At 36.7% G+C, this 27,596-nt stretch overlaps 1 protein-coding gene across 1 annotated transcript in view; it reads right to left on the bottom strand.

Annotated features, from left to right (window-relative positions):
* NetA (Netrin-A) overlaps positions 1-27,596 on the bottom strand; it is a 136,311-nt gene that overhangs the window by 44,538 nt on the left and 64,177 nt on the right. Inside the window, exons 2-3 of the mRNA XM_089090004.1 lie at positions 16,608-16,796; positions 10,247-10,441 (exon numbers count right to left, since the gene is read on the bottom strand). Of these exons, the coding sequence (XP_088946130.1) occupies positions 10,247-10,441; positions 16,608-16,796 (384 nt within the window). The remainder of the gene's footprint in view (positions 1-10,246; positions 10,442-16,607; positions 16,797-27,596) is intronic.

Here is a 27,596-nt window from a genome sequence, read left to right as displayed (position 1 = left end):
AATCTTTTAACCGCGCTATTAAAAAATTCGTTGAGAAAAATAGTACACTGCTCTTTTTTCATCACAGTCTTATATATAATAAATTTGTCGATCGAATGATAAAAAGAATTCAAATTTAAATTTCGAGATCTTTTGCATTGAAAAATACATTGGATTTTATCCGTAATCTTTATAAAATCATATTGATTTATAATCAACGAGATCATTGATCGGTATCAAACTGTACGCCAATGAAACTTCATCAGTCTGATGATAATGAACATGACAACCTTCTTAAACGTTATTCAAGTAACTTGTCGGCTATCAAAAAGGCGAAAAATAAATGCATTTCTTGTGATGGGCTTACAATTTATGATTAAGGTCATGCTAATTGAAAGCTGAATTACTTCTAGTCCAAAGAACTTTATAAGGTGTAATAGCTCATAGACAATAAACAGATCACAAATTGTCTGTGTGATACCATAGATGGGTAGATTTTTGATATGATTTATTCATGATAATTACAAAAAGTTAAAATTGCTCGTGATATCTGTCAAATTTAACCGAGATTAAGGACATGAACTCGCGTGAGTAAGAAACAGTTACTTGTTTGGTGGTTAGGATACAACTCCGATTTTGATTCCTGGGTCGGTTTTGAAGATATTGGAACTGCCAAATGATTTCTATGTGACTGTCATGTACAACGGGTCCGATTCTCTTTAAACGGACTAGAATACGACAAGTGATTTTTTAACAAAACTCTCACCAACTGTCACATTTGAAGGTGCGAATGAAGTTAATCTTATCGACTGTAGTCTCAAAAATGCCAATAACCTCATTGTAAAGGATATCAAATATGAAATAAAAATTAGAACCTATGATTAACTGTCACCACAATTTGATAAAGAGATAATTCAAAAAATCATTTTGATTGATTACGTATAAGTTTAATTACATTACGATGAGATCGCCTTTAAGAATGGTTTGTGTCGTAATCTCAAAAAAAGAGTCTCCGATCGTAAAAAAGGAGATTTTGGTTACAAACATTCAAAAGCTGAGAGCAAGATATACATGAGTTCATGTGTTGCCAGTGTATATTGTGTCTCAAATGATAACATGTAGTACTTTCTGGGATTTAAATCAGCTATGATCAATAGTAGAACTGCTTAAAATACCAATTTCATTTTTGCAGACTTCCCACATGGGCTCTAGGTGAACACAGGTATATTTCACTACGATTTGTTTTTGGAAAAATTTCGGGTTTGTTATTCAAATGTCCCCATTCTAAGAGTTTTTGAGCGAAAGGCTGACCAAGAACATGCTCCTTACTACAACAAAAATTATCGATAGTATAGTTCTTTAATCACTTTATATTTGGAACTCGATCTTTTAACGCTTATAACCTGATGATGTGATTCTCTAGCACTTACAAATGGTTAAAAGTGATTAAATATAATTTTTGATCAACTGTTAACGACGACGGCACAATAACTTAAAAAATGAACAATAAAAGAAATACATTCTTCTGCCCCAATATCGACATTGATGTTGGTGCGTTGAGTCAACGTCAAAAAGGGAATGGATTGTAATACTACAAAGGGCGTACTATAATGTCTTGCTATGGTATTAGTGGCTGGTTTGCTAGGCTATCTCGTTCTGTACGAGCCCTTGCCAGAAAATATCTTGTATCTGCTGCGTCAAATTTTGCTGTCTCCAAACTACAGGACTGGGGGTCGGGCAAGAATTTCAAGGAGAGTGTTAAGGTAAATATTAGATCTTCAATAAGATCCTTTGGCGAACAATTGAAATCTAAACGAACTGGGGAGGGATTAAAAAGGATGCGTTTACGTTAATCACTTATCAGTCTCTTGTCAGGTTTGAGGCACATGACATCAGACATGACATTCAGGAATCGAACAATTAGGTACAACAGGTACCAGAAGAAGAAGAAGAAGAAAAAGAAAAAGATGTTTAGATCAAAAAAGGATGTTTCTTCTGAAGATTCCTTACCTACCTACCAAGGAATCATATCCATCAATGAAGTACTCACTGACTCTGTTCAATGCTGAAAATGTTGATGTCAGTGTCAAGCATGGCTACTATGAGTTATTTCACCCTCAACACCAACTCTTGGAAAATATACATTTTCATATATTTTCCAATGAAGACTATTTCAGTTATGTGTAGTCAACATTCATTGATTTAAAGGTTTTGGTGAAGAAAAAGTCAGATAATACAACTCCAAATCCCGGCGACGGTCTATCCTATGAAATCTGTATTCTACACACCCTATTTAAACAAATTAATATATTTATTAATTGAACATGGGTGAACAATAGCAAAAATTTATCGAACTATGCTATCTAAATGAAATGTTTGTGGAAGACCCCAAACGCGTATAATTAGATCAGAGGACAATTGCTGAGCTCTGAATATCGAACAGGTGGTGATACCGACGGCGAGTCTACTACTGCAGTGACCGAAAAGCATCTTCTACTTGGGAAACTAAATCACTATATATTTAATATATCCCAGTAGCTAACCCCCAAAGTCAAGAATGACATAAATTTCCAGATAGCCCAATCAAAATTAATTTTGAGAAAAAATCTTCCTGCAGCATCCGATGCGATTGTCATAATCACATCGACAAGTCTCCACGTCCTGAAAAACCTAGCAATGAGCTCTGTTGTATTGTCTGTGGAGAAGCTAAGAGCCTACGGTAACAACAGTAACCTTCTTGTCCCTCATCCTATCACCAATCACCGTCACAGTGGCACCAGCTCCCGGATCTATAGTAATTCATAGTTTATCAATGGAGAAATCCCACTATCAATGGCTTTAATAGGTGAGTATAATGGCACTGACTCTGGATCCTGGACTTAATCTTCACGTAATTTTAATTTGTTCGACCTATAATGCCTCGTGCGAAAAGTGACTGGTATTCCACTATGAACTCTATCATTTGACAAAAAATACTATATAACTATCTACGATTTGACCATGCAATTCCTACGTCATGACTCTCAACTATTTAAAAATGGAATAACTAATTCAATGTTTTCAGAAAATCATGGGGTTATTGTTTTGGACTTGCCAGGCACGCAAGATATGACCATAGTACGAATAGGGACTGTACGTTTAGAGTGTACGTTTGCCAATGTTCTGATTGAGATTATCAAACTGGTATCACTGAGCCAATTTGAAACCTATTGGGAAGTCACGCCCGACGTCAGTGTTCTACTAGACCTAGCACCTTTAACAAAAATCAAATAATCAACGTATTTAGTATAGATCAATACATATCCCTGCACATGTTCCATCGCCTACCTTTCGAACTTCATTGAAAAAATCCCGAGTGCTAGCAATACCGTAATCATTGTTAATAACAGTCCATTGTATTTAAAGATCTACCATTCGATAAGTATCTTTCAAACAGCAAGTAACGTGAATTTTTTTGATCTTCTTGGCCTATCGTATAAATTCTACGCTCCATACATCAGCATCGTTATTTAAAGCAGTGGGAAACCATTATTCAGAATCATCGAAGAATACATGATTCAAAATCAATGACTAAGACATCTGGCTTTCATGCACTACTGTTTTTCATGTTAAGATGTCGTGGCTACACCCAAAAGCAGTTTCTCAACATATTAGTGGACTTACCTCAAGTTAACGACTTTATATTGGATAATATACTTACAATTGTATTTAATAGTTATTTTAGTTCCCTAATAATAAAATTTTCTAAATATTTATTTTAAATTGTTTATTAATAAAAAAAATTATATAAATTATAAAATGACTTTTCTACTCTTTAGAACTCACCCACTACTAGTTCTTTGTCAACAACCCCGAGTGCAGGTAGATTAACTGAATACACAGTGTACTGATCCTGATGTAGTGCAATGTCAGGGTCAAATTTTCTACAGTATAGTGAGATTTCACTCTTGTCATCTCTCTTTGTATAGTCAATGATAATATTCTCATTCATTCTATAGAATTCTCATGTTTCAATTTGCCTATTTGAAGCAATTTAACAAACAGTGTCCTCAAGTGTTGAATCACATTACTTCACAGCCAAATAAAAATCGGAGGTAATATAATCATAACACACGGTGTACTCACAACGATGACGTAGAAACAATAGTATTTTGTTGTTCCAACAGTCGAATCTTTGACCCGGGTCCTCCTCCCAGAAAAATCTAAAACCACGACGATACCACTTTCGTAGCACTAAACTAAACTCACGGTTAGAACTCTTTCCAATCATATCATGATGTTTACTCTCCCTCTGCATACATTTATCATAATGACAATTGGATCATAGGTGACCTCGAGGATGAGAGTCGAACACCAATTCAAGACAGGAATTACATCCTTTAATTTGTATGGCATATCATCTGTGTAATTTACACGAGTTGCATAATATATACTTTTCATCATACTCCTCACTCATTGTGCATTTCTCACATTATGACCATCTGCCCTGTCTATACATATATAACGGAAATGTATGGAGCGTTGTTTCACCTGTTAACACTCTCACTACCACACTAAAAGTAAGCTAGCACCAACGAGAAATTGTCTGAGAGAGAAAGAGGGGTAAATCCTCCTTGAGAACAATGTTTCTTATGAAAAAAAAGTCCTAAATTTTTATACTTATATTTAAAAGCATATACACAGTATAATTTTGTCGTGTCATGATCAATATATCAATAAATTATGTAAATTCATTTGGAACACGTTGTAGAAGCTTCATTCAATAGTCTAATGATGGAGAATCAGTTTTCATTACATCGACAAGCATTCCTCGAGAAAATATCTTCCTTTGAATAGACAACTCTTTAAAATCATCATATATAATCAAACGTCTTTCAATATGAACTATATTCCTTATGATTCGATATTTCTCGAATATACCCATTTTTTTTTTTTTTAGTCCTAAATATATCAAGATAAAATTATTAATAAAAAGAATTTCTTTTTGTAACATAGAAAATATATGCTTGTATACTAAAGAAAAAAAATACCATTGATTTAGAAACTTTTTTATTGAACATAATTACAAATATGATATTCACTGATACATTTTGTTCTCATCAATATATTTCGATAGGACATCTAATGCTGACCGAAGTTTATTTATATGGAAAATATTCACTTTTAAAGCAAAACACAGCTGTTCCTCCTGCTTAAATTTACTTAATGATATCACGTATCTCGCATACATAATGTCCCATTCAAGACATAGTCTACAGCCAGCGGTTAATTCCACAGCTACATTAGGTACTCGTATATCGCTGCTGCTGCTGCTTTCGTTTCCATCATTAATCTGCAATAGTGTAAATGCACCACTCATTTTTTTTTTCACTAATATCCTTGTAAATAAACTATTCTCTTTGAATTCAATTCTCTTACTAATATGAATTGTAGAGAAAACTATTCCTTTTATTCAAATCCTAATCACCAATCAAGTTATACTCGTTCCTCTTGGCAAAGGTGTAATGACCTGTAGAATAGGACTAGCAGAAAAACCTGTTTGGTATGGGAGCGTACGCAAATTATATGCCTTTAAGCACATTCCATATGATATTTCAAATTACTATAGCTTCTATAGAAATGGTACCTCTTTGCAAATGACCCTGGTAACCCAATTACTTGAAAACCTACACACATATTTATGCCTCAGGCGTAGGTTTGCGTGTAGGTTTTCAAGTGCCTATGGCCTTACTACTCTTGCAGCAGGTGGGATCGAACCCCGGGCTCCGTATTGCTAAGCAGATATCAATGTAATACGCTACGCTACGACAGGGATTTTCATTTTCATTTAAAAGCAAAAAGTTCAACAATTCTATTTTCTTTTTATCAGGAAAAATGAAAACCTGCATCAATAGTATCTTTTGCGTTTTCAGTGAAGCGTATACACAAAGATATGTGGGTATAGTGACCCACCTATCCCTCTAGTTTAATCTTGACAACATTTCCTTCCAGTAAATAAACATCTTATTAGGGGTCATACATTACGTAGCTTCATGTACACCATAGACGCATAGGCATGGTAGAACTGGCAACACAGACATAAGCCAGTATGTAGGCTCAGATGCAGAGAAAGTCAGACAGACCAAAAAGCACGAGACAGAGACAGTAGACAAGCCAAAAAGCACGGTCGGATTCACAAAATTGTTAGCAGCTACAACAAATAGTGCTTACCTTCTTGGCAATTCATGTTGTTATTTCTGAGCTAACAAAAACTCTGCTTCTCTCTTGAATAAGAGAAATTGGCCTTACATGGCTTAACGGGTCGTATCCGTTAATGTCATATGAAATAGCTATAAACCTAGTCTTTATTAAAATACATTAAAATCTCAATTACACGAAGCTTCTGTTACAACATTCATCATACGACATTTATGTCGTATAAATTTGGTCATTTTGTTTTAGTAAATTTGGACAAAGTAACTAATACCAAAGCTCTTCTAGGGATTAAAACCTGTTAAATTCTCTTTTTAATTGTCGCACGCCGCACTGAATAATAAATTAAGTTGGTTCTTCACCATGAATATAGCGAAGAACTCCGTAGCAAGGAGAACCTTTGCAAAACTGTCCTAACGTTTTTGCATTACTTTTTGAGGGTCTGCATAAGCACAATCGCCATTGCAGTCGCCACTGCAGAAACAACATTCGATAATTACTGGAACGTCTTATGCATAGAAAGCGTTGCGAAAAATCGAAATAAAAAAGAACAAAACAGTTAAATATATATTTCGTAGGTTAAATATGCCACGTCTAGCTATTCGTCTAACAGATGGTCTTGGTGATTTAAATTCAGTTCAATTTATTTTATACCAATTAACTGAGTGACCGAACTGAAAATAGAGATATTTCCGAAGTGTATATATTAAGTAAATGTTATTTGTGTTAGCCAGTACGTAGGTTCAGATTCAGAGGAAGTCTTAGAGACAGTAGACGGGCCAAAAGGCACAATCGGATTCACAAAGTCGTTTGCAGCTACAACTAATAGTGCGGTTATAAGAAACTTTTAAGCTAAGATTCATACCCCCAACTCTAAAGCAAGAAAATAAGACAAGTTTTATCCCACATCTATTGTGGGGGTTTAACGCACTGACAGATTAATTAGTCCAGTAGGACAAACAGCTAACGCAGAAGTGCCAAGGGCCTGGGAACTCTTGTTCAAGCAAACTCCAACGAAATATCAATGGAAACTGAAGATTTAGTTTAGTAATAAATATAAGGTTGTCAACCTTAAGAAGCCAATGGCAGTCTCTTACCCGTCAAATAATACCACTTCCTTGATCTGTTTAAGCACAAGAAAATCTTTATATCCTTTTGAAGAGAGTAATTCCCATGTCCGACAATTCAAATAGAATGCAATTATACGTGCACACAGAAATATATGGATCTACAGGGCCACCATACAAGCTTGGCCTAAAAATACAATTATTTGTTTTTTGTTTTTTTTTTCTGTACAGATGTGGACAAGATTGTTCTAGTAACCTCATTGAAAAAAAAATAAAATAAAAAATAGTTCAGTTCGTCACATTGCATAAAATAAAATTGTATTTTAAAAAGTCAAACTCTCCGATTTAATTTCTTATTTATTGTCAAAAAAAGACGTTAAGGGTATTAGCTAGCATTGTGGCTCTCATTACATGCTACCTTGATAAAATCTACTGCGTCTTAGAAGCAACACAGATTATACTGATTTACTAACCCTCTAAAAGACGCCCAGTTTCTAATAAATAATAATCGAATTTTAATTTCCCTTCAGAGGTGCTAACTCAAAATAAAAACTTTACAATGAAGTCACAGTAGTAGCCTTAAATTAAATCGTACATGATGACCACTCTGATAAGTGCATAAACATTTATCATAAGGAAGACTTATCAGGGTGCCTTATCACACCATACTGGGAATTGCTTCTTAAGTCATGCTGTTTTACTGGCTACCCCATCTCTTACCAATTCACTTTAGGCTAGTATGAACTGATTATGCTGGGGTAAACATTCCTTGCTCGAACTGATTTTTAAATTAGACGCTCAGAATTGGATGCAAAAAGCATCAAACCAACACAAAAAATTAGTCAGAAGCGGTATAAGCAGTCCTGTATACATACAAAAGGAGCCAAATTAAACAAGAAATAAGTGAGCAATCAAATCAAGTTGTTGTCATTATAAGCGCGGGTTGAGGAGTATTATATGGATCACGAACAATAGGACAAGATGTAGAAACTCATAAAAAAAAATTATATCTAGAGGAGGGGGGAGTTAGGGAGAGTGTATTTTACACACAGCTCTTAAATAGTTTTCTATCGATAGGCCATCTCAGGATTTTCATTCACTGGCATTTTTTCTGTATTCGGTCAAAATTGTTGCTTTGCGGCAGAAAATGGTACTTTGTTGTGGCACAATATCTTTTGCAAGAAGGCACTAGAACTGTTACCTTCTACTCGAACGAGCTCCATTCTAATTATTTACACGCCCCTTGATTTAGTATCACCTCTGGGGATAAAAGAAAAGACGAGACAACTATTATAGGCTACTACTACTCATGGCAAAATACTTTTCAAGATAGAGGATTGTAAACCTTTACACAAGATTTCTATACCATGATCGATTGCCTATCATGGAATTTTCATTCTATGGCATTTCAGCCCTCTATGGGAATTTGATGATTTGTGGCAGAAAATAGCACAGAACGGCACTTTGCTATGGCACGATCTTTTTCTTTTACTTTTTTTTAAATGGGCACTAGATATTGTGATTTTTATTTAAATAAGCCCCCTCCTATATTTAAAGACCACTGGTTCAATTCAATCACCCCTGTGGTGAAAATGAAAAAAAAAAGACAAATCAGAGCTACCCATCCAAAAAATACTTTCCTTGTTGTTGAATGTGAAGAATTGTAAGTCTCCACTTAATGGGTTTTCAACAGTAATGATTTAAATAGTTCAACTTTTATTCCTCTTTGCCGTAAATTATTAGGGGCTACCGACTCTTTTTTTAACATTTCTGGAATTTGTTTCATTAATTGCAAATTATTTTTTAACTGAAAGTGAATGGTAGGTATTATTTCTGAATCAGCGTACATTGAAATTATTTCTCCCTAGACAGTTTTTAGAAAACATGCTTGTTTTGGTTATTGTAAGCCATGGTTCATTCTTCACTGGGTTGCGGCTACTGCTGCAACCATGATTGAATGTGAAAGGTGCGAAGTAGTGTTAAAAAGCCTCCGCGTTTAATAAAGATAAAGTAACGTACACAACGTAATTTCTTAGGTCTCAATGTTAAAGCTCTGTTAGATTTATTCTGCAGAAGTTCAACAGTCAGAGCATTTACATGGTAGCAGTGGCTTCAATTCATGCAATTCCTTTTTTTGGGAGGGACGGGGGAGGAGAACAATTTCTCTATTTTTACATTTTTTCTGGGGGGGGGTAGTAGATGGTAGTTTACCAAACAAAGGCATTTTTCATTGGAAACACCCTAGAAGAGGTATTTTTCAAAATGTACAAGAGGAGCGAAAAATCTAGGAGTGGGGCTAAAGCCCCCATCACTCCTCTTCTCAATTGACTCCACTGCACAGTAGAATATGATTGATCGTCCAACAAGAAAGAAAAATAACCAAAAGCTAACATAATGTCCACAGAACAACCGAGGACAGGAGAGGTCGTGACTGATAAATGTAAATATGGAACAAAATAACATAGCACTCAATACAATGCAAAAAACATTCCCTTGAAAGAAGATTTGAGTGGATTGTAATAAAAATACAACGGTGTATTACAATCAGGGCATATCAGAGGGATTCTACCATCCCCCATGGGTTTTAGCACATGATATAATTTGACCTTGGACAGCACAAGACGGGAGTCCGCTTGAACTGTGCATAATTGTTCATATCAAATATCATACATAGCTATACTCATCTAGCTATTTCTAATTTATAAAGACTTTCAAACGATGCTCTGTTTTTGTCCGAGCCAATGAGAATAGGACAAAGATAAAAGGGATAACTCCAGTTAATCACAAAAAAAAAACACCCAGACCAAACGCATTCTACCGTCACCTAGCAGAGTCCTAAGTAAAATAAAAAGACAAATAAACATAATTTTTTTTTCCATTGATTTCTTAACCTTTTTTTAACTAGTTCTAAATATTTTACAAGAAATACAAGAAATATCTTAAAAACAAGGAATTTAACTATTCTTTTTATTTTTGCAGAAGCAATGGAAATTGCACCAATATTAGACCTAAATACACAAAGAAGAAGAAGAAGAAGAAAAAAGGAGACCTACTGATGCATGGAGCAATAGGAGATCTACTTTGTTGATATCCCTTTGCGCATCGATTGCAGGTAATACCAGTAACGCCATCTTTGCAAGGACATTGTCCGTTGGTCTGGTTGCACGTTTTTCCAGAAGCACCGACAGGATGGCAATCACATTCTGAAAACGTATGAATTCATTTTGCTATTGATTATCGTCAGTAACAATATAGGGAAAGAAAAGTAAAAAGAACAGAGTGGCATGAAACAAGAAAGGGAAAGAGATAGTTGGATATAGAGAGTAAGGGAGAAAGAGAGAAAGAAATGCAAAGAGAGAGAATGAGAGGGCAAGAGAGGGAGAGAGAGTAAGAAAGGGAGAGAAGGGTATGGGAAAGAAAGATAAAGAGAACGAGAAGTGGGTGGGGAAAAATCAAATATTGCTTGCCGTACTGCAAAAAAAAAAAAAAAAAAAAAACATAAAAATAAATGAGATAAAAAAAATAAAATAGACAGTAATAGCAGAAAACTTAGCCTGAATGAGTGATGACTTTCAGTGGCTACATAAAGGGCATTCCTCTCTAAGGTAATATATAGTACTTTTGATTATCCAATTCCATGACCTATTGAAACAGCCGTCCAGTTTCTGTTGTTGTTCAAATTTATCAAAGCATCAAGGATTGCATGATACTATTGATAGAATGTGCATTGCACAAAGATGGCTCACTTGTATTGTATTGTAGTGAGTTATTACAATTAAATCTCGCTTGTATTGTCGCTAGACTTTTTTTTTACTTTAGGAGATGCTATCAGAGATGTAATATGGGGTGGGGTGAAAAATTACGCAAATGAATCAATTGGATTAATATAAATTCTAGTACAACTAATGGTGACATGGGTGTAATTTCAGTAGATTGGGGGCCAAAAGGGGGTCCACATCGGGGGTGGGCTGGGGTGTATACGCTTCAGGATACGCAGGATACGCTTCAGGCAAACAGGGGGATTCGGGGAGCCCTTCCTCGAAAAACTAGTGAAAAATACAAGCCTAAACGTGTTTTAAGCTATTTGAAAACTTATTTTTGGAAATTATTTTATAATGGAATGCCAAAAAGCAAACGTTAAAAAATTAAAGGTGGTGTGGGCCTGTCCTGTGTCTTCAATAGCAAATTTTTTTCTGGCAGTAACGAATACAAGTTACTATTTAGGATATAAGCGACACGGTTTATTAAAAAAATACACAATAGACTACACAATAAGCAACACACACACTAAAGAAACATAAAATTAAGTTAGCTTAACGGCTTCCGCGCCCGTCTGGTGGCAGATGCTCACCGGTAGATTCTCTGTACCCGGCGTGCCTGGCGCGTATCTATTTTTCTATACTTACCTTACCTTATAGAGTTGAAGGAAGAGATAGGGATAGAATTATAGAGATAGAGTTGAAGGAAGAGATATAGAGGAAGATGAAAAAGGTTGTGATACCTTAGATGTGAAGGAAGATTTGTTTTGCGAGGAGGAATTAGCGACAGTACTAAAAGAACTAAAGGCTCCAGGTGCTGACAGGGTGGTAAATGCGTTTCTTAAATATGGTAGATCTGAAGTTATAAATAAATTACTTAAGATAATTAATATGATTTCTGAAAAAGAGGAGGTATCAAGAGATTTTAGGAAAACATTTATTAAGTAGCTCTATAATAAAAAGGATAAAAGTGAGGGTCGCAATTATCGAGGTATTATTCTGGTCTCTGTAGGTAGTAAATTACTTAGTAATATGAAATTTTTAAGACTGAGAGATGCCGTAGACAAAGTTTTAAGAGAAGAACAGTGCGGTTCTAGAAAAGGTAGAGGATGCGTCGACCAAATTTTCACTCTTAGGTTAAAAATTGAAAAGTGCCTTAGTTTTCAAACACTTTTGGTCCTCAGTTTTATAGATTATGAGCAAGCATTCGATTCTGTTGATAGAAGAGCTTTAGTAAAGGTTTTATCCTTGTATGGTATACCAGACAAATACGCGTACATTACAGTGATTAGTGCTATGTACGAGAATAACACTGCTGCGGTTAAGGCAGGAAATGAGATTAGCAGCTGGTTTTGTATTAAATCAGGAGTTAAGCAGGGTTGTGTTCTATCCCCCTTTATATGGATTATTTTGATGGACATTGTCTTAAGGTGCACAGGAAAGGCAATGGAAGACCACGGAATCAAATGGGGAGGAAAAAGTCTCATGGACTTAGATGATGCGGATGATTTAAGCGTCCTAGATGGAAGTGTTAGTAAAATAAATGAAGTTTTAGAGGTTTTGCGAGTTCAGGATGCTAGAATAGGTTTGAAAATGAATGTTAAGAAGACTAGGTAACTAAGGCTAGAAATAAGTGAAGAAGAAAAGATGCAGTTGGGTAATGAAAAGATTGATCAGGTGGACTGCTCCACTTACCTTGGTAGTATTATTAGTAAAGATGGTGGGAGCAGTGAAGATGTCAAAAGTAGAATAGCGAAGGCTCAGGGTGTTTTTTTATAGTTAAAAAAAGTTTGGAAGAATAGGAAGATAAGTCTGCAAACCAAGATTAGAATATTAGAAGCTACAGTGATAACAGTGGTCAAATATGGCTCTGAAGCATGGGCACTCTGAAAAGCGGATGAAGATTTGCTAGTTGTTTTCCAGAGAAATTTGTTTACGGATTGTTCTGGGTACCCGGTTGACTGACCGTATTTCAAACAATAGGCTAAACGAAAAATGTGGCTCAATACCGCTCTCTAGGGCTACAATGAAAGAAAAGTTGAGGTGGCTAGGGCACGTTGTGCGGATAAAGGATGCCAGATTGCCGAAGATTGTTCTTTTCGGCCAACCGTCTAGGTCTAAACGGAAAGCAGGTCGTCCTCGTCGGGGGGGGGGGGGAAAGGATGTCAAAAAGAAAAATTTAAAGGAAATGGGAACTTCATGGGCGAGTGTAAAAAGGGAGGCTTTGAATAGATTGGGATGGAGGAGGAGCGTACCCAGCTGTGTTGGCCTCAGGCGGTTTGGTGCTGCGGTGAGTTGTTAGTAGTAGTAGTAGTAGTAGTAGTAGTAGTAGTAGTAGTAGTATTAGTAGTACTTTACCTAATGAAACTTCAAACAAAACTAGCGCCATTGTAATTTTTGCCATATGGACGTTAATATGATAAAAAAAAATTTAAATGTACCCCCTAACCCAGTTCAACTTTATGTTTTGGCAAAAAAATGAACTGTGCGACACATATACCAGTCTCTCACCAATTATTATTTTGCAGATTATTTAATAAAGTATAGTATTTTCCAAATTATTAAGGGGGCAACTTCCTCCCCCACTGCCTCTTTCAAACGACGCCTATGAATTGTAATAAGATTTATTATAAGATTCACCAGAGAATCCTACTTTAACTAGAGCTAAAGTGCAGCAACAAATGGAAATCTGATTCAGAGAAAATGCTACAAATGAAGCCAGTGCAGAAGTAATAACATCTCCCATAGCAAACCATCAGGGAAATTACAATCCAAATAAATTTCGTTTGTTATCTCGCAGCAACAGATCCCAGAGATTCAGTAAAATATTCATGACTGAAGGGAAACTTTTCAGAGCGTTGTTCAATAATCCTATTCTTACTGGGATCAAACTGATTCATGTTGGAATATAGATTATAAGTCACCTCTCCTTTGGAAAAAAAACTCCCGGGATCTTTGCTCTTAGCGGAGGAATTCTGCCCAGGCTTGCCGGAGTGTCCCATAGCCGTATAAAAGATGTAGTAAAAAATGTTCCTATTCCTTCATTTATTTGTCAAGATTACAACGCCAAAGATTCTTTTTAACATTACTTAAAATAAAGCTTAAGAAAAGATGCTTTTGCCGGAAATAAAAAAAAAGGTGTTTAAAAATTGTCATTTCATAGGAAAATGCCGGGGAGGTGCCCTGATTGTTCATAGTTAAGTCAAACTTAGATGGTTTGAACAAACAGTGTTCGCCATATCTATCATGGATTACACAGCAGAGTGTCTCCAAGATAGCCTCTGACCCTCCGTCTGACCTCTGAACCTCTGACGCAGCACAGCCATTGACACTGTAGCTTTCGCCTTTGAGCTTACCTTATTTGCCTTAGTTAAGCGAAACTCTCATGCATCTGGTGATCACAATATGAACTAAGAACACTCACGTAACTTCGTCAAAATCCTGAAAGGGGGGGGCAAATTTGGAGCCAATTTTCCCAATTCAAGTCAAAATGACAGTAAAAAATGAAAAGTGAGTCATATAGTACCATAAAGGTAACGATACACTACAGAAAGCTGATCTGTTTCTGTGGATGCTTGGATTATGTATGCCTATCTTAGTTTTGACTACATCTTTGAAGACACTTAATTTCAGCTGGTGGGGGGCAAACTGACACTGGGGGCAGTTTCACCCCTGCTCCATAGCAAATTACGCCCCTGACTAAGAAGGTAATCCCTCTTTTTGAATGAATATAAGCTCAAAACAGTTTATGTGCATTTTTAGTAGTTTTGAGTAGTATCATAATTGATTAGTGATATTGGAGAAGTAGTTAAGTGCACGGTACCTTTTCTTTGCTTAAGTCCATACACAAAAAAAAAACAGTGTCGGGATAGTTATCAGATATCCCAGTGCGTTCAAAGTCAAACTGTCCCAACTCATTTTGTATGAAATTTATCAGCAGCAACATTTTATGCTGAACAGTAGAATTAATCATTTGAGCAAGATTTTTCAGGCACTCATATTCGTTTTTGCGTTATACTTTTCAAGTTTTGTTTTTCACCTGAAAAGTGAAAGAATCTACAAAAAAGGTCATTCTGCAACAGGAATCAAAAGCAAAAATAAAATATTGCCCTAGACCTTGTCCCATCAACCTAGTACTTTTTTCAGTTCCTTACATAATTCTTTAAAATGCAATATTCTTTAGTTATGAATAGCAAGTCGGTCATGCAGCCAGGCTGTTTCTCTAATTCCAAGAAACCACATCTTTCAAGGACACAATCGGTGGCACTAAATCCCAGACATATAGGAATGGGGGTGAAAATACATTTTTCCAATTCTAGGGGGGGGATTCTTTTTTTTATTTTCTCAGAGAGAATGCCAAAAAAGCCATTTTTCATTGAAAATAACGAAAAGGATACTTTTTAAATCAGGAGAGGGTGGTGGCAAGTACCCCTAGCCCCCTAAAATTGACGCCATGGACCTAATTCATAAGCAGCCAGGAAGATAGAACAAGGCCATACAAAATAATGATGAATGCCTAATAATTCATTACAGTTTTTTTATTTAATGAAATTGAAATGAATATCTGTTAAAAAACAAAAGGTATTTATGACACGGACATGTTAATATCCCTAGAGTAAGAAAACCCAAAATTGGCAAAGAAAAGAAGTAGATATACCAGAAACTAGATGGAAAACAAAAGTGTATCTTAGAGCTATAAAACGTGATTAGGTCTATTAGAGTTTCATAAAGAAATAGATGCCAAAAAATATATTAGAGGTATAAAAATTTTTATCTCTGAATTTAATTCAGAAACCGGTAGAAAAAAAGACGAATCAAAATTAAACAAGAAGTAGAAAGATCTTTAGGCTTAGGAGATATGTATAAGCTGACAGTACAAACAAAGGATGATAAGGTAGAATAGGTAGCATAAAATTGTTGACACAAATTAGAAAATCCTGGGACACTTCATGGTCCGATCCCTTCGGAAGTGTTATTATTCCCCTATATTATTCACCCCATCTTGTGACCCTCTTTGAATTTCGACAGTTTCTTATTGTCAGATCGTTATATTAAGAAATATAGCCGGTGTTTTCCTATTTCCAGTTTCCATTAGAGAATAATGCCTAAGACTTACTTATTCATAGAATCGAAGGGTGCTAATCCGAGTTCATGAGAACGCCTTGGCTGGAAATTAGGAGATAGAGCCCCATCGACCAACTAATCCATTTACATCTAGGGAATTAGCAGGAGAGATTGCCTTTTTTAGGATAGAACTCTAGTCATTACTGTTTCTAAGCTCTTTATTGCTCCTCATCAGGAAAATTGGGACACTAATTTACTTCATGTTTAGAATCAGCAGAAACTCTAAGGAGTAAGGGGCGAGACGACGGACTTTCTCGTCACTCCTCCTAGTGCAAGGGGAAAATTGGTCCCCATCTAAAGGGCCGATTTTCCCCAGAACACGGCCCTAGCCACGCCCATGCACTCCACATACGTGTACACCCTGATTTCTGCTATCAACATTATTTTGAAAAGGAGGGGGGGCATATGTTGGTTAGTTAATTTGCAATCCATTGCACTTGGTAAAACCAAATTATAACTTCAGGAACTAAAAATAGATAACACGTACCTTTACAGGCTTTCTTGTGAGTGATCGGTTTTGACGGATCTCTATAGTAGCCTTCTTTGCAATAGTGACAATACCGGCCAGCGGTGTTGTGTCGACATTTCAAGCACACACCACCAGACACTCGTCCTGACAGCTTATACAGTTCCATGTTGAAACGGCATTTCCGAGCATGAAGATTACAATTGCAGACTGAAAAAAGAGTTTATGATTAGCAAGCTCACGCGCAGAGGTTCATTTTGTGGGACCAACAGCTCGCTCTATGGGGGGGGGGGAATGAGGGGCTTATATTCTATAAGTTAGCAAATAATTGATTATAAGGTCAAGTAAATAAAACAAATTATAGGAACATCTCGAGGGGGCGAGGAGCAGGACCTCAGCATTCGTGCGTGATTGATGAAGATTGAATTGAGGTATGCACATTGTCTTAATCGTCACTGAAGGCTTGTTCACGAGTTCACGAGTTAACGCTAGTTCACGAGTAATGCAATAATAACTGAAATAAAGGGTTTTTTATAAATGTTGTAAAAGCGTTTTTATAAAGAAAGTGTTTTATAACGCAATAACCAGAATCTAGCCATTTTTGGTCAAACAAGACTATATAATTTATAATCAGTGCAAAAAAAAAAACACTCACTTTTGAAATAATTCAACTGCATTATACAAAAGGCAGAGAAACTTAAAAAAATGTAAGGTAAGCAGGGGCTTAATTTCGTCAAATTCTGGGGGGAGATTAGGGCCAATTTTCATAAGTCAAGTGAAAATGACAAAGTGAAAAATGAGCAATAATAAAAGCAAATAGTCAAGGCGCCACGCTGGGCTGTCTCGCTTATTTCAAGAAGGAGGTACGGCGGAATGGGGTTATTATGAAAAATATACCAAAATATAGCCTAAGAAACGCTGATAACGAAAATAAAAACTGCACTTTAAAAAAAAGGGGAGTCCATTAAATTTGGATCTTAAACTTGGGAAATCTTGAGATTTCCCGAATAGTGCTGTCTAGCGAGCAAAAGCCGCAAATTCCAGTTTCAAACGTCATTTTCCGGAGTCCTTTAAAAGAAAAAAGCAAGATTGGTGTTGTTTTGACTTCTGATGTCTTAGTATCAAGACAAAAGAAGTGGAGAAAGAAGTTCCTGGTGATAGTTTTTGGCTAATTCAGTGGAGGCTGCACAGCATGTTATGCTATTTGTGAGTAAGGCCTTTTTTGTAGCCAACACTTGGCCTCATTGGGTAATTTCTCTATTAACCAGAAAGTGTTGAGAGGAAGGGTATTCCTCTGAAGTGGATATTAGAGTTCTCTGTGTTTAAGGCCAATATCATGTCAGTTTGCTTTTGCTCTCTTGATCCATGTCCAAACCATTTTGATAGGCAAACCAATAGCTGTATTTTAACACTTGTTTTGCCAGGCATCAGAACTGACATAAAGTTGGTCAAGAATCTCAGTGGAAAGGATTTTCCTATGCACTGCATGGATTGTATCCAGTCAGGCGATAATGAGATAGATATGAAATAAACAGACCATGTGATTCATAATTTAATCCTCTATCTGAATACAATAATCGTTTCACATGATTTAGAAAATTCTGGAATTTTCAGTTACCAGAATTTGAAAAGCCTGATTTCGTTCTAATTTTCAGCTTTCTCGGAATTTGGGGTATAAGCCACCCCACCCACAACCTTGTAGCCTGGCCCCAAACACAGAATTAGATGTGTACAAACGGATTATGGTCACTGTTGATACTGACCAAGGATCGTGCACGGATATATTGCAGAACATTTTAATTTATGAGCTTATTTCATATCCACCAGCACAGTTTGAGGTTACGCAAAGTGGAAGCACTGTCTTCAGAACTGGCAGTAAGTGTATTTTATTAGAATTTCTGAAAGACTCTCTTACCATTGAAAAGTGGCCAGCTGAAGTACCGAGTTTCCAAGAGGCAGCAAGTGTGGGTGTTGTTGTTGATTTTATGCCCTTTATAAGAGGCCAACCTAGGAGGGATGAAATCTTAGTAGACTATGCTAAAAGGACTTTTACGAATCTCCTAGGGAGTCTTCCCAAATAAACAACTCAGCTGCATTTTGTAGCAGACTGTTATGATGGACTACTTAAAGACATTGAGGGTTGTGAAATCGTTTCTTTGAAAGACAGCAATGGTTGCCATGAACGGTATGGAAACAGACCTGGCAAATCCTTTTCAATTAGACCGAATATAGTTCTCGTCAGCTTCGACTCTATCCTGCTTGATATCCAAACTAAAGCAAAGCTTAAAAAATGCATGTTTGAATTTTGGACCGGTACTGACCGCAAAGTCCTTGCTTTTCCAGTGTACCCATCAGGAGTATGTGCAGATAGAACTGGGGTAGTTCAGCTGCTTCCAGGTAACCAGACTGTTAGCTGCAAGATATTTGCCAATAAACTGAGCAGTATACATGAAGAAGCGGGTACCCGTGTCATTCTTCACACAGTTTTCTGTGCCAGGACGGGTGCACGGATGTAATCGTGGAAGCAAATGACACAGACATTGTGGTTACCTTGCTTCAGTCTTTTAAGACGATTGAAAAGCAAAGTTATGCCACCCATAAGGTTTTGGTTCGCTTGCGGGACAAAGTTATTTCAATCACTGAACATGCAGATAGACTCCCACCGCCTCTAGTGAAATCAATTGCGTTTTTGCACTATTTCCCTGGTTGTGATACTGTGAAATTTCTCCAAAGGAAAGAAGACGATCTTTAGAGTAGGTGTGCAGTGGTTACCTCAAATATCTGCACTTACTGAACGGATTTTGGAACAAATCGACCGAGTAGTTGAGCTCAAAGAAGATATTTTGAAGCTCTGTTGTGCGAGATTTTGATCGCCTCATACAGAAAATCAGAGGAATTTTCTTGTTTGAATGACTTCCGCATTCTCTTGTTCTCTCGCCGGGAAACCACTGAAGAGCCTGCATCCCACTGATGACTCGTTTGCCTTATATGTGAAAAGAAGTCATTACCAGAGGTTAATAATTCTGCAAGCCCTGAAGCCTCGCCCCTCGTACCTTTTCTCCGCTTGATTTTGAATAGGATACGAAGGAAAGATGCATAGTACACATCAAATCAACCTTTCCTGCTTGGTCATCCACTATTCAGAAAATTTCGCCATATTGCAAGTGTAAATCTTGTGGACAAAAATTTCCATGTGCAGATAGAGGTTGCGATATTTTGTGATCTTGTTGTGGGAAGTGCTGCAGGACCGAGGCTGGTTCAGACGAGGAAGAAGTTTGCGCGTCTTGAATGGAAAGATACTAGGAAAAAAAAAATCGTAATGAAGGTGTAAATGTTAGTATAAAATAAATATTCTTAATTCTGTCTTTTTTTAGTCTCTTTAACTGCGTCATTGCTGTCATTTTTTCTAAAAAACTGCACCTCAAACTTTGCGGAAGGTACATTTTCTTGCATGAAGCACCAAAATATAACAAAATGTTAAGTTTCGAGTGTTTCACCTCTCACAAGCAGCTCCCGTTAGTATTTTTCAAGTTAGCATGGCCGATTTGGGTGGGGGGTAGGACAATTCTCGTACCTGCACCATTCCGTCGTGGTATGTTTCACAATTTCAACACCTTGCACCCGGACTAAAAGGTATAATAATGAAAACTGATCTGTTTCGGTGGATGCTTCAATTATGTAGGCCTATCTTAGTCTTGAAAAGGTTTTTAAGGACGCTAAATTTCAGCTTTGGGGAGGGGCAAACTTATTTCAAGGGGGCCAGTTGCTCCCCCTGCCTCGTAGAAAATTCCGCCGCGACGGCAAGTTACTAGTTATGATTAAACTCTGTCGAGTAAATGATTCCCTTGCCAATATTTTTTGGAGGTTTCTGGGTATTAACTATATATTTAAGAAAATTGATTTTTTATTATAAAAGTTTAAAATAAATCAAGTCCTTAAACAAAATCTGTGTTGTTTTTTGGAATCGGTGGATTTAGCATACGAACAGCTTATTTTGAGTTATGCAGGCATCCATGTAGGCTACTTGTAATAGATTCTTGTGCTGAAGCGAAGGGGTGTATCGGACTATTTTAAAAATGGTGGGAGAGCAGAAAGCCTAAAAGTTATTTTTGGGCCTAAATGCTTATAAGTTTCGAAATTAAAAACAATATTTTAGAGAAATATTGGAGAAGGTGACATCTCAATTTGAATGATGCTGGGAAATGTTAATTCAATAAGAGATCCCAAATATATTTCTTCTAAAAATGTAAACGGGGATCTTCAGAGTTTGTAATTTAACTAGTTTTGACTGCAATTTCAACTATGAAAAAAAAATGAAAGTCAAATAACCTCAATTATAAAAAAAAAACAAGTTAACAGACATCATTCAAATCGCGCTCTTTCAGAAAAAAAAGCAGCTCACACAGGAAGATTCTAGTTCAGACGATTAGGTGCTATCTACTTGATGTTTTTTTTTTCAAATTACTTTGACACAACAAGAGGACTCATGAATTTGGGCCGGACATGGACATGGTGATTGGGGCAGTAGCAGTTTTAGGCCTCACAATCTGGGGGACAAGGCATACCATAGGAGTGTAAAAAGGCAAAAAAAAAGAAATTCATATCAGCTGCCAGAAAAACTAGGGGGGAGGGCAGCTGCCCCCCTGCAGACCTAGAACTATCACTGGAAGTTCTATCACTAAAAGATACCACGGAATTTCGCATCCTCCCGCCTTCCATCAGACCCTCCCGCCTCCTCTTCCAGTCCGACGGGGTTTAAGGAAGTTTTGCACACTACCTCCGCTGAACAGGGTCAAAACATAACAGTGGTCTTTATTTTGTGGTGCGTCTAGTGCTAGTGTCCCTATACTTCCGGCTTCTATCTTGCCGCGAGACAACGACCCAGCTCGTATGCTAAGAAGTGAGCCACCGGCCACTAGGAGCGCTAGGTCTAGCTTAACAAAGCGGATGGATCAACGGTATAACCTCTCTTGAATCAATTAAGCATTTTATGACGCATGAGAAACCAGACGAAACCTATTCATCTACTTCTGGATAGCCACGACAGCCAATTGGATCCACAGGTTATTCGCTACTGTAAGAGCAAGTAAAAAATTGCTCTATACAGTCTCTCCTCGTTACTCACATAGGCTACAACCCCTGGATGTAACATTTCTAGGCTCTTTTAAGTTTGCATTTTAGAACAAACTCAATGAATGGCTGGACACCAATCCTTGGCAGCAAATTTCAGTCTATGAAGAGGCAGCGCTTACTTCACACCCCTTTCTGAGAAAATTTAGCCTGGTGAATATTGTGTCTGCTTTTCACAGAGCAGGAATTTCCCCTTTCAACAGAGATGGTTTTCCGAATCGTGATTTTTTAATCCTCGATAGTTACAGATAGATTGGTAGTTATGGTTACTGAGAACCCAGGTTCCTTGGCATCGTCCGAGGGACCTCAGACGGAAGGAAGAGCTATATTCATTCGTAAACATTTTAGAGCTTTCCTCCGTATGTTTAGCCTACTCTTACTGTTTTGTGATGACGAGCCTGCAACCAGGGCTGAACCCAAATTATTAATGATTGATTCAACAAAGAGGAAGTAGAGCAAGTGAAAACACGAAAAAAAGTATGGACAGTCACCAAAACTTCTTGGACGGAGTAATAGTGAACTTCTTTACCTCAACGAGGTTTTGAGTGATGAATCCCTACATTGCGGTGGCGTAGAAAACATCAAGCCCTTTGATCCCGAATCATTGACTGTAAGAGATTTTACTCATGGGAGGCGTGTGCTTGGCAAGCGCAGAACATAGATTATTTCGGTTGCTCAAATAATAAATGTCAATTAAAGGAATTTCAAGGTTTCCTTCATAAGAAAAAGTGAACAGAAACTTTTGAAGAAACTGAATGGAGGATTGTTATGCATCTTCCTCACCCATAAAACATGGGAGGCACAGAAAGAGTTGGTCGAAGATTCGTCTTTGATTACAATCTTAACGGTAAGTAAGACTGCATTGTGATGCAAGTTATTGTCATTATGTATAGCAGAAACCTTTTTTTTTTTTTGCTTATTATACTTTTAAACGCATTTGAAAAAAAAAATCTAATGATTTAGCACAGCACCCGACTAAATACTAGAGCCGTCCAATCCAACCCCGTTGGTAGGGCTTTTAAACAATTTAATTTTTTTAATCAAAGATCTTTTTCCCTTTTTAGAAATAAAACTAAAACAAAAATTCCAAAGGTAGTCTTAACAGATCCAAATTTATGTTAAAGTCGGAACTAAAGAAAAACCAATGGCTTAGAAAATACTCCGTCTTAAAAAATCACGGCTGGGTCAACCCTGACCTTCCCTACTTTCTGTTCATTTTAGATTTGGCTCAATTACAAGGCATAAACGAACGTCTTGTGTTCTGAATTTTAAGCAAATTTTTCTTGAAGCGCAAACTTCGATCGAGTCTGATCCTCCCATTGGGGAAAACCTGCTTTCTTCAATCCACAGTCTTCTTACTTCCAGTTCAATCATATCTCCTTAAAAGACCTGCGTAAGACATTTGCAAACTATGGTCGCCTTTTTTAAACTTTGGTTAAAAAAAACTCCCTTTTCACCACTCCAGAAGATCCACAATAATACTAACATGGTAGGTTATACAACGACCAAAGACAAATGCTGGTTTACGGACCTCGTAGAAGATCGTAAGTTACACCACCTGTAATGTTCCATTTGGAACATATAGCCTACACTCACCTCCTTCTAAAACTCTTATTCCTTTGGCCAGTATTGGTCAAGGCAAGGAGACATGCACACATAGTTTATTCCACGCAGGAGGAAACGCCTGAGACTGAGTAATTGAGTAACGAATTTGTCAGCCGATTCCTTCAAGTCAAGGGTGAGCAGACGAATAAAATCAAGAATTAGAACATTAGGCAAAAGGTTAACGACATACTAGACATTCTCATGTGTCTGGCATCATGAATCTTCTACATACATAAAATCAATTATATGTGTGTGTGTCCTGTGTGCATTACAACACTGATCGCCAAGAAACATTAAGAAATCGTGGAGCACCCTCTTGCGAAGGTTTTAGGTAAAAAGCCCCCTTCCCCTCATGGCCATCTTAATAATTTTTGCGTAGACTGAAATTACAGACCCCTTAACCACATAAAATTTCTAGTCCCTTCTGGTCATATTATTCACATTTTCTGGATATCATATTAACGGCTTAGTTAATTAGAATTCTGTCATCTAACATGCTTCCAAAATTATAAAATTTATCTTCAGTAAATTCTCCAAATTTATCATTCGACAGTTAATGGTATTCAACCTAGTACTTTTCAGATCTAAAAATACTGTCGTTATTTTACGCGTGGAAAGAATTTTCTTAGGGGGAAGATTCGCGGACGGGGGAATTTACCGGGGGAAAATTTTCTGCAGTTGGAATTTTTCAAACACTTTAAAATATAAAAATACGATCGGCATTAATGCGTGAGGAAAATATTTCACAGAGAGAATTTTCCACAGAGGGAATTTGCCTTAATTTTTTTATTTTTGAGAGCGCAGCAACGCGCTAAGGGTTAGCTAGTTATCGTATAAATAAGGTCTGACCAGGAAAATGACAAACCAGTAATAACTGGAGTAATAATAGATTATGGCAATTATTCCCTAGAACAGAGTATGTCCCATACATTGGTACCCATAATGCATGGGAGGCGCCATTCCCCTGGATGAATGAGGCTGCCTTATATTCTTATATTTTTGTTTTGAGATTTCTATTATGCAGAATTGGAAGTGCTGCTTAGACCAGGTAAATCCCCCCTCTAAAATTGAGCATATGGGCACCCATGGTCCCAGAGGTAGCAAGGCTAGGACAAAAGTTGAAGGGAACATCCCCTGAAGAAGTCCTGTGTAATTTCTCTGGGGTTTTAAATCCAGCTAATAAATCTATGGAAGAGATACGATCTCTCAATTCCGTTTTGCATCCACTGTCCAGTTAAAATTGTGCTTTGTTTTATGGTATATCATACCTTTTTATATTCTTGCGTCAAGTTGAAAATGAATAATTGATTTTGGTAAATTTAATAGCTTTCTTTACGATTTCAGACTTCGAATATATCCTGCAGCCTGTCTCTGAAGCAACGCTGCATAGATATTTTTCATCGAAACACTCTTTTGTGAGTTTAATTGCTTAATAAATTAATGCATACAGCTTTTTTTAAATGTAGAAAATTTGAAACTTGAAGCAAACATTACTCGTGTTTTGCACTTTAAACACAAAACTGAGTTGGTTTTTTGGTAAATATTAATAAAAAACTTTTTCCACAAAATAAGTTTTTCAAAGAAAAGTAAAAAAAAAACCATTAAACCAAAAATGAACAAAAATAAAATAAAATAATTTACAACGCGTGAAAATACCATAAATCAGCATCGATAAATAAATGAAACCCAAAACGAACAAAAATTACAATAAATAACCGAGTCAAACTTAAAAAGAGCAGAAATTAACACTAGTAGGACTCAAAACCCCTATGCCATCCAAAGGCCAGAACATAATTTGCACTTTATTGAAAAAATAATATTTTTTTTTACTTTTATAACTTTAATAAATCAAATAATATTAACATTTCGATTACTAAATATCAGTATATGTATATTAAACTGACAATGCACGTTCATTTGCATTTTTGTTCAGTAAAGTACAAATTATGGGCATTTCTATCTGAAAATCAACTACGCTGAACAAAATAGCTATCTCAAAATTTTGATTGGATGTGTTTTGGGAAATGTTGGGCGTGGAAGCGGTATTAGTTGCCTTCCAATCACTTTCGGCTTTTAAAAAGGGCACACGCCCCTCCAATTTCATATTGAATGAGCCCCTTTAGAATTTTATTCGACAAATCCTTCGTTACGAAGTGCCATTGTCTAATACAAAGAACCAAAAAAAAAAAAGAATAATACATTGTGCCAACAACGTTCTTTACTTAGGCGGCGCTGTTACGCTGCCTATGATCATTTATAAGACAACTGAAACTAAGCAAAGGTTGTCTTAGAATGCCATGACTTGGACGCGGGCTGTAGCCCTGTTGGTTTCTGATAAAAAAACATCTGCCCCAAAATGAATGGACTGATGTCTCTTGATATTCATAGCAACGTGACTATCTCAAGGCCCGTTAAATTAGGAAAAACATTGAAAAAATCAGACATTTAATTTACAATAAATTTTGCACTAAAAAAAAAAAAAAAAAAAAAAAAAAAAAAAAAAAAAAAAAACAACGGCCCCAAACTGAATAGACTAAGTCTCTAAAACATTTCTGGCAACGGGACTATCTCAAGATCTGTTAAATTAGGACTATCAAGCAAATCAGACATACAATTGACCATAAATTTTGCCTCTTAAAAAAAAAAGAAAAACAAAACAGGAGTTCGTCAACTTAAAGAATGAAGTAGTTTTTGAGATTATCATTCTAAGGAATAATAAGAACTGATATTTTCCAAATTGTTATTATCATTATTATTATTTTCGTCAACAATTTTGACAATCCATCATACAAAACCGGAAGAAGAACAGAAAAAAAATGGAAAACTCAATAATAATCACTAACAAAAAAAAGATGCTAAGATGTAAAGACACACAATCAGCTTCAAAGGCAGAAGAAGAAGAAAAGCAGGCAAGTTCTGCAGCAGAAGAAAGGGTAAATGACGGAGCTCAAGGATGGATTAACTTCAATAACTGAGTATTGTAAACAAATACCTGTTGTTCAACAGAAATCATGGGATATGCAATGGTGTAATTTCTTACAAGGTTTGATTTACAAACTCGCGAGGGAAAATATTGAAGACATTTTGCGAAATGGAAGAAGACAGAGCGAAGCTTTGACTTGGATAATTATTTTGCTGAACAATGCTTTGTACCTAATATGCTGTATAAACATAAGCAAAATTTTGGTTCATAAAATTGTCTTGTTTGTTAAAAATTGCATACACTCGTAGACAGGGACGTACGCAGGGGGGCCCCCGGGCCCGTGCCCCCCGCCCGAAATCTCACAATTTTTTTTATTTTTCCATAATTTTCTGATTTTTCTCACAGAATAATGGGTTTGAAGGATTTGCCCCCCCCCCAAAAAAAAAATTGGGCCCCCCCGAAACAAATTCCTGCGTACGTGCCTGCTCGTAGACATCTTTATGATTATGACATCACATCATAAAACTTTCAACCCTTTCTTCTTGTCTGTGTTTGACCCTTTGACAAACCGAAACTTTTTTCTTCTTTACTGCAAAGGGGAACTCTTTAAACCTTTCTTAGGGTCTTGCCTTAGTTATACCTTAGGGTCGTGCCTTGCCTTAGATAAACTTGCCTTAGTTATAAGAAATTTCGGTACTTATGTATTATGCGAGAAACAATCGAGAATTTGATCGGAGACATCAGATAAACACTCGAGACTTTGAATCGCGAAGATCAAATAGGAGACTAACTGATTAGTTTGTAATGCATATTGAATTAGTGATAAAATATAGTGTCTCACCCAGGGGCGGATCCAAGATTTTTTTCGGGGGGGGGGCAAAATAGGTTGATCTGATAAACTTGCATTAGGAACAATTTTAATTATAGCAAACTTGCGCTAATTAAGTAAATTACATTACTTTAGACTACGTTAGGGGGGCAAGCCCCCCTCGCCCCCTCTGGATCCATCACTGATCTCACCATGGATGTTCAAATTATGATTTGGGATTTGCCAAGGACCGAAGAATAGGCAATATTTTTTCCAGGATAAGGGATTGTTGCCCAAAACAAAACAGTGCGTCAATGGACACACAATGACTTTGTACTCTTACGAGAAGCAACACCTTTGGAAGTGTAAAACTAGAACTTATTTCAGCACGATTCTTAACCCGTTCAGACCTGAACCAAGAAGGAGTTGCGTAAAAATTCTGAAAATAGCAGAGAGTGATCCTGGAGGTTCAACTAGAACATATTTATTTTTAGAAAAAATTTATTTCATTCCAAATCCAAACTGTGAATGGTTACCATATGGT

The sequence above is a fragment of the Artemia sp. Qi Xiang Cuo genome, chromosome 1 (genome assembly GCF_049724085.1).
Source record: "Artemia sp. Qi Xiang Cuo chromosome 1, ASM4972408v1, whole genome shotgun sequence".
NCBI classification, from domain to species: Eukaryota; Metazoa; Arthropoda; class Branchiopoda; order Anostraca; family Artemiidae; genus Artemia; species Artemia sp. Qi Xiang Cuo.
This window is presented reverse-complemented; position numbering and strand designations above follow the sequence as displayed.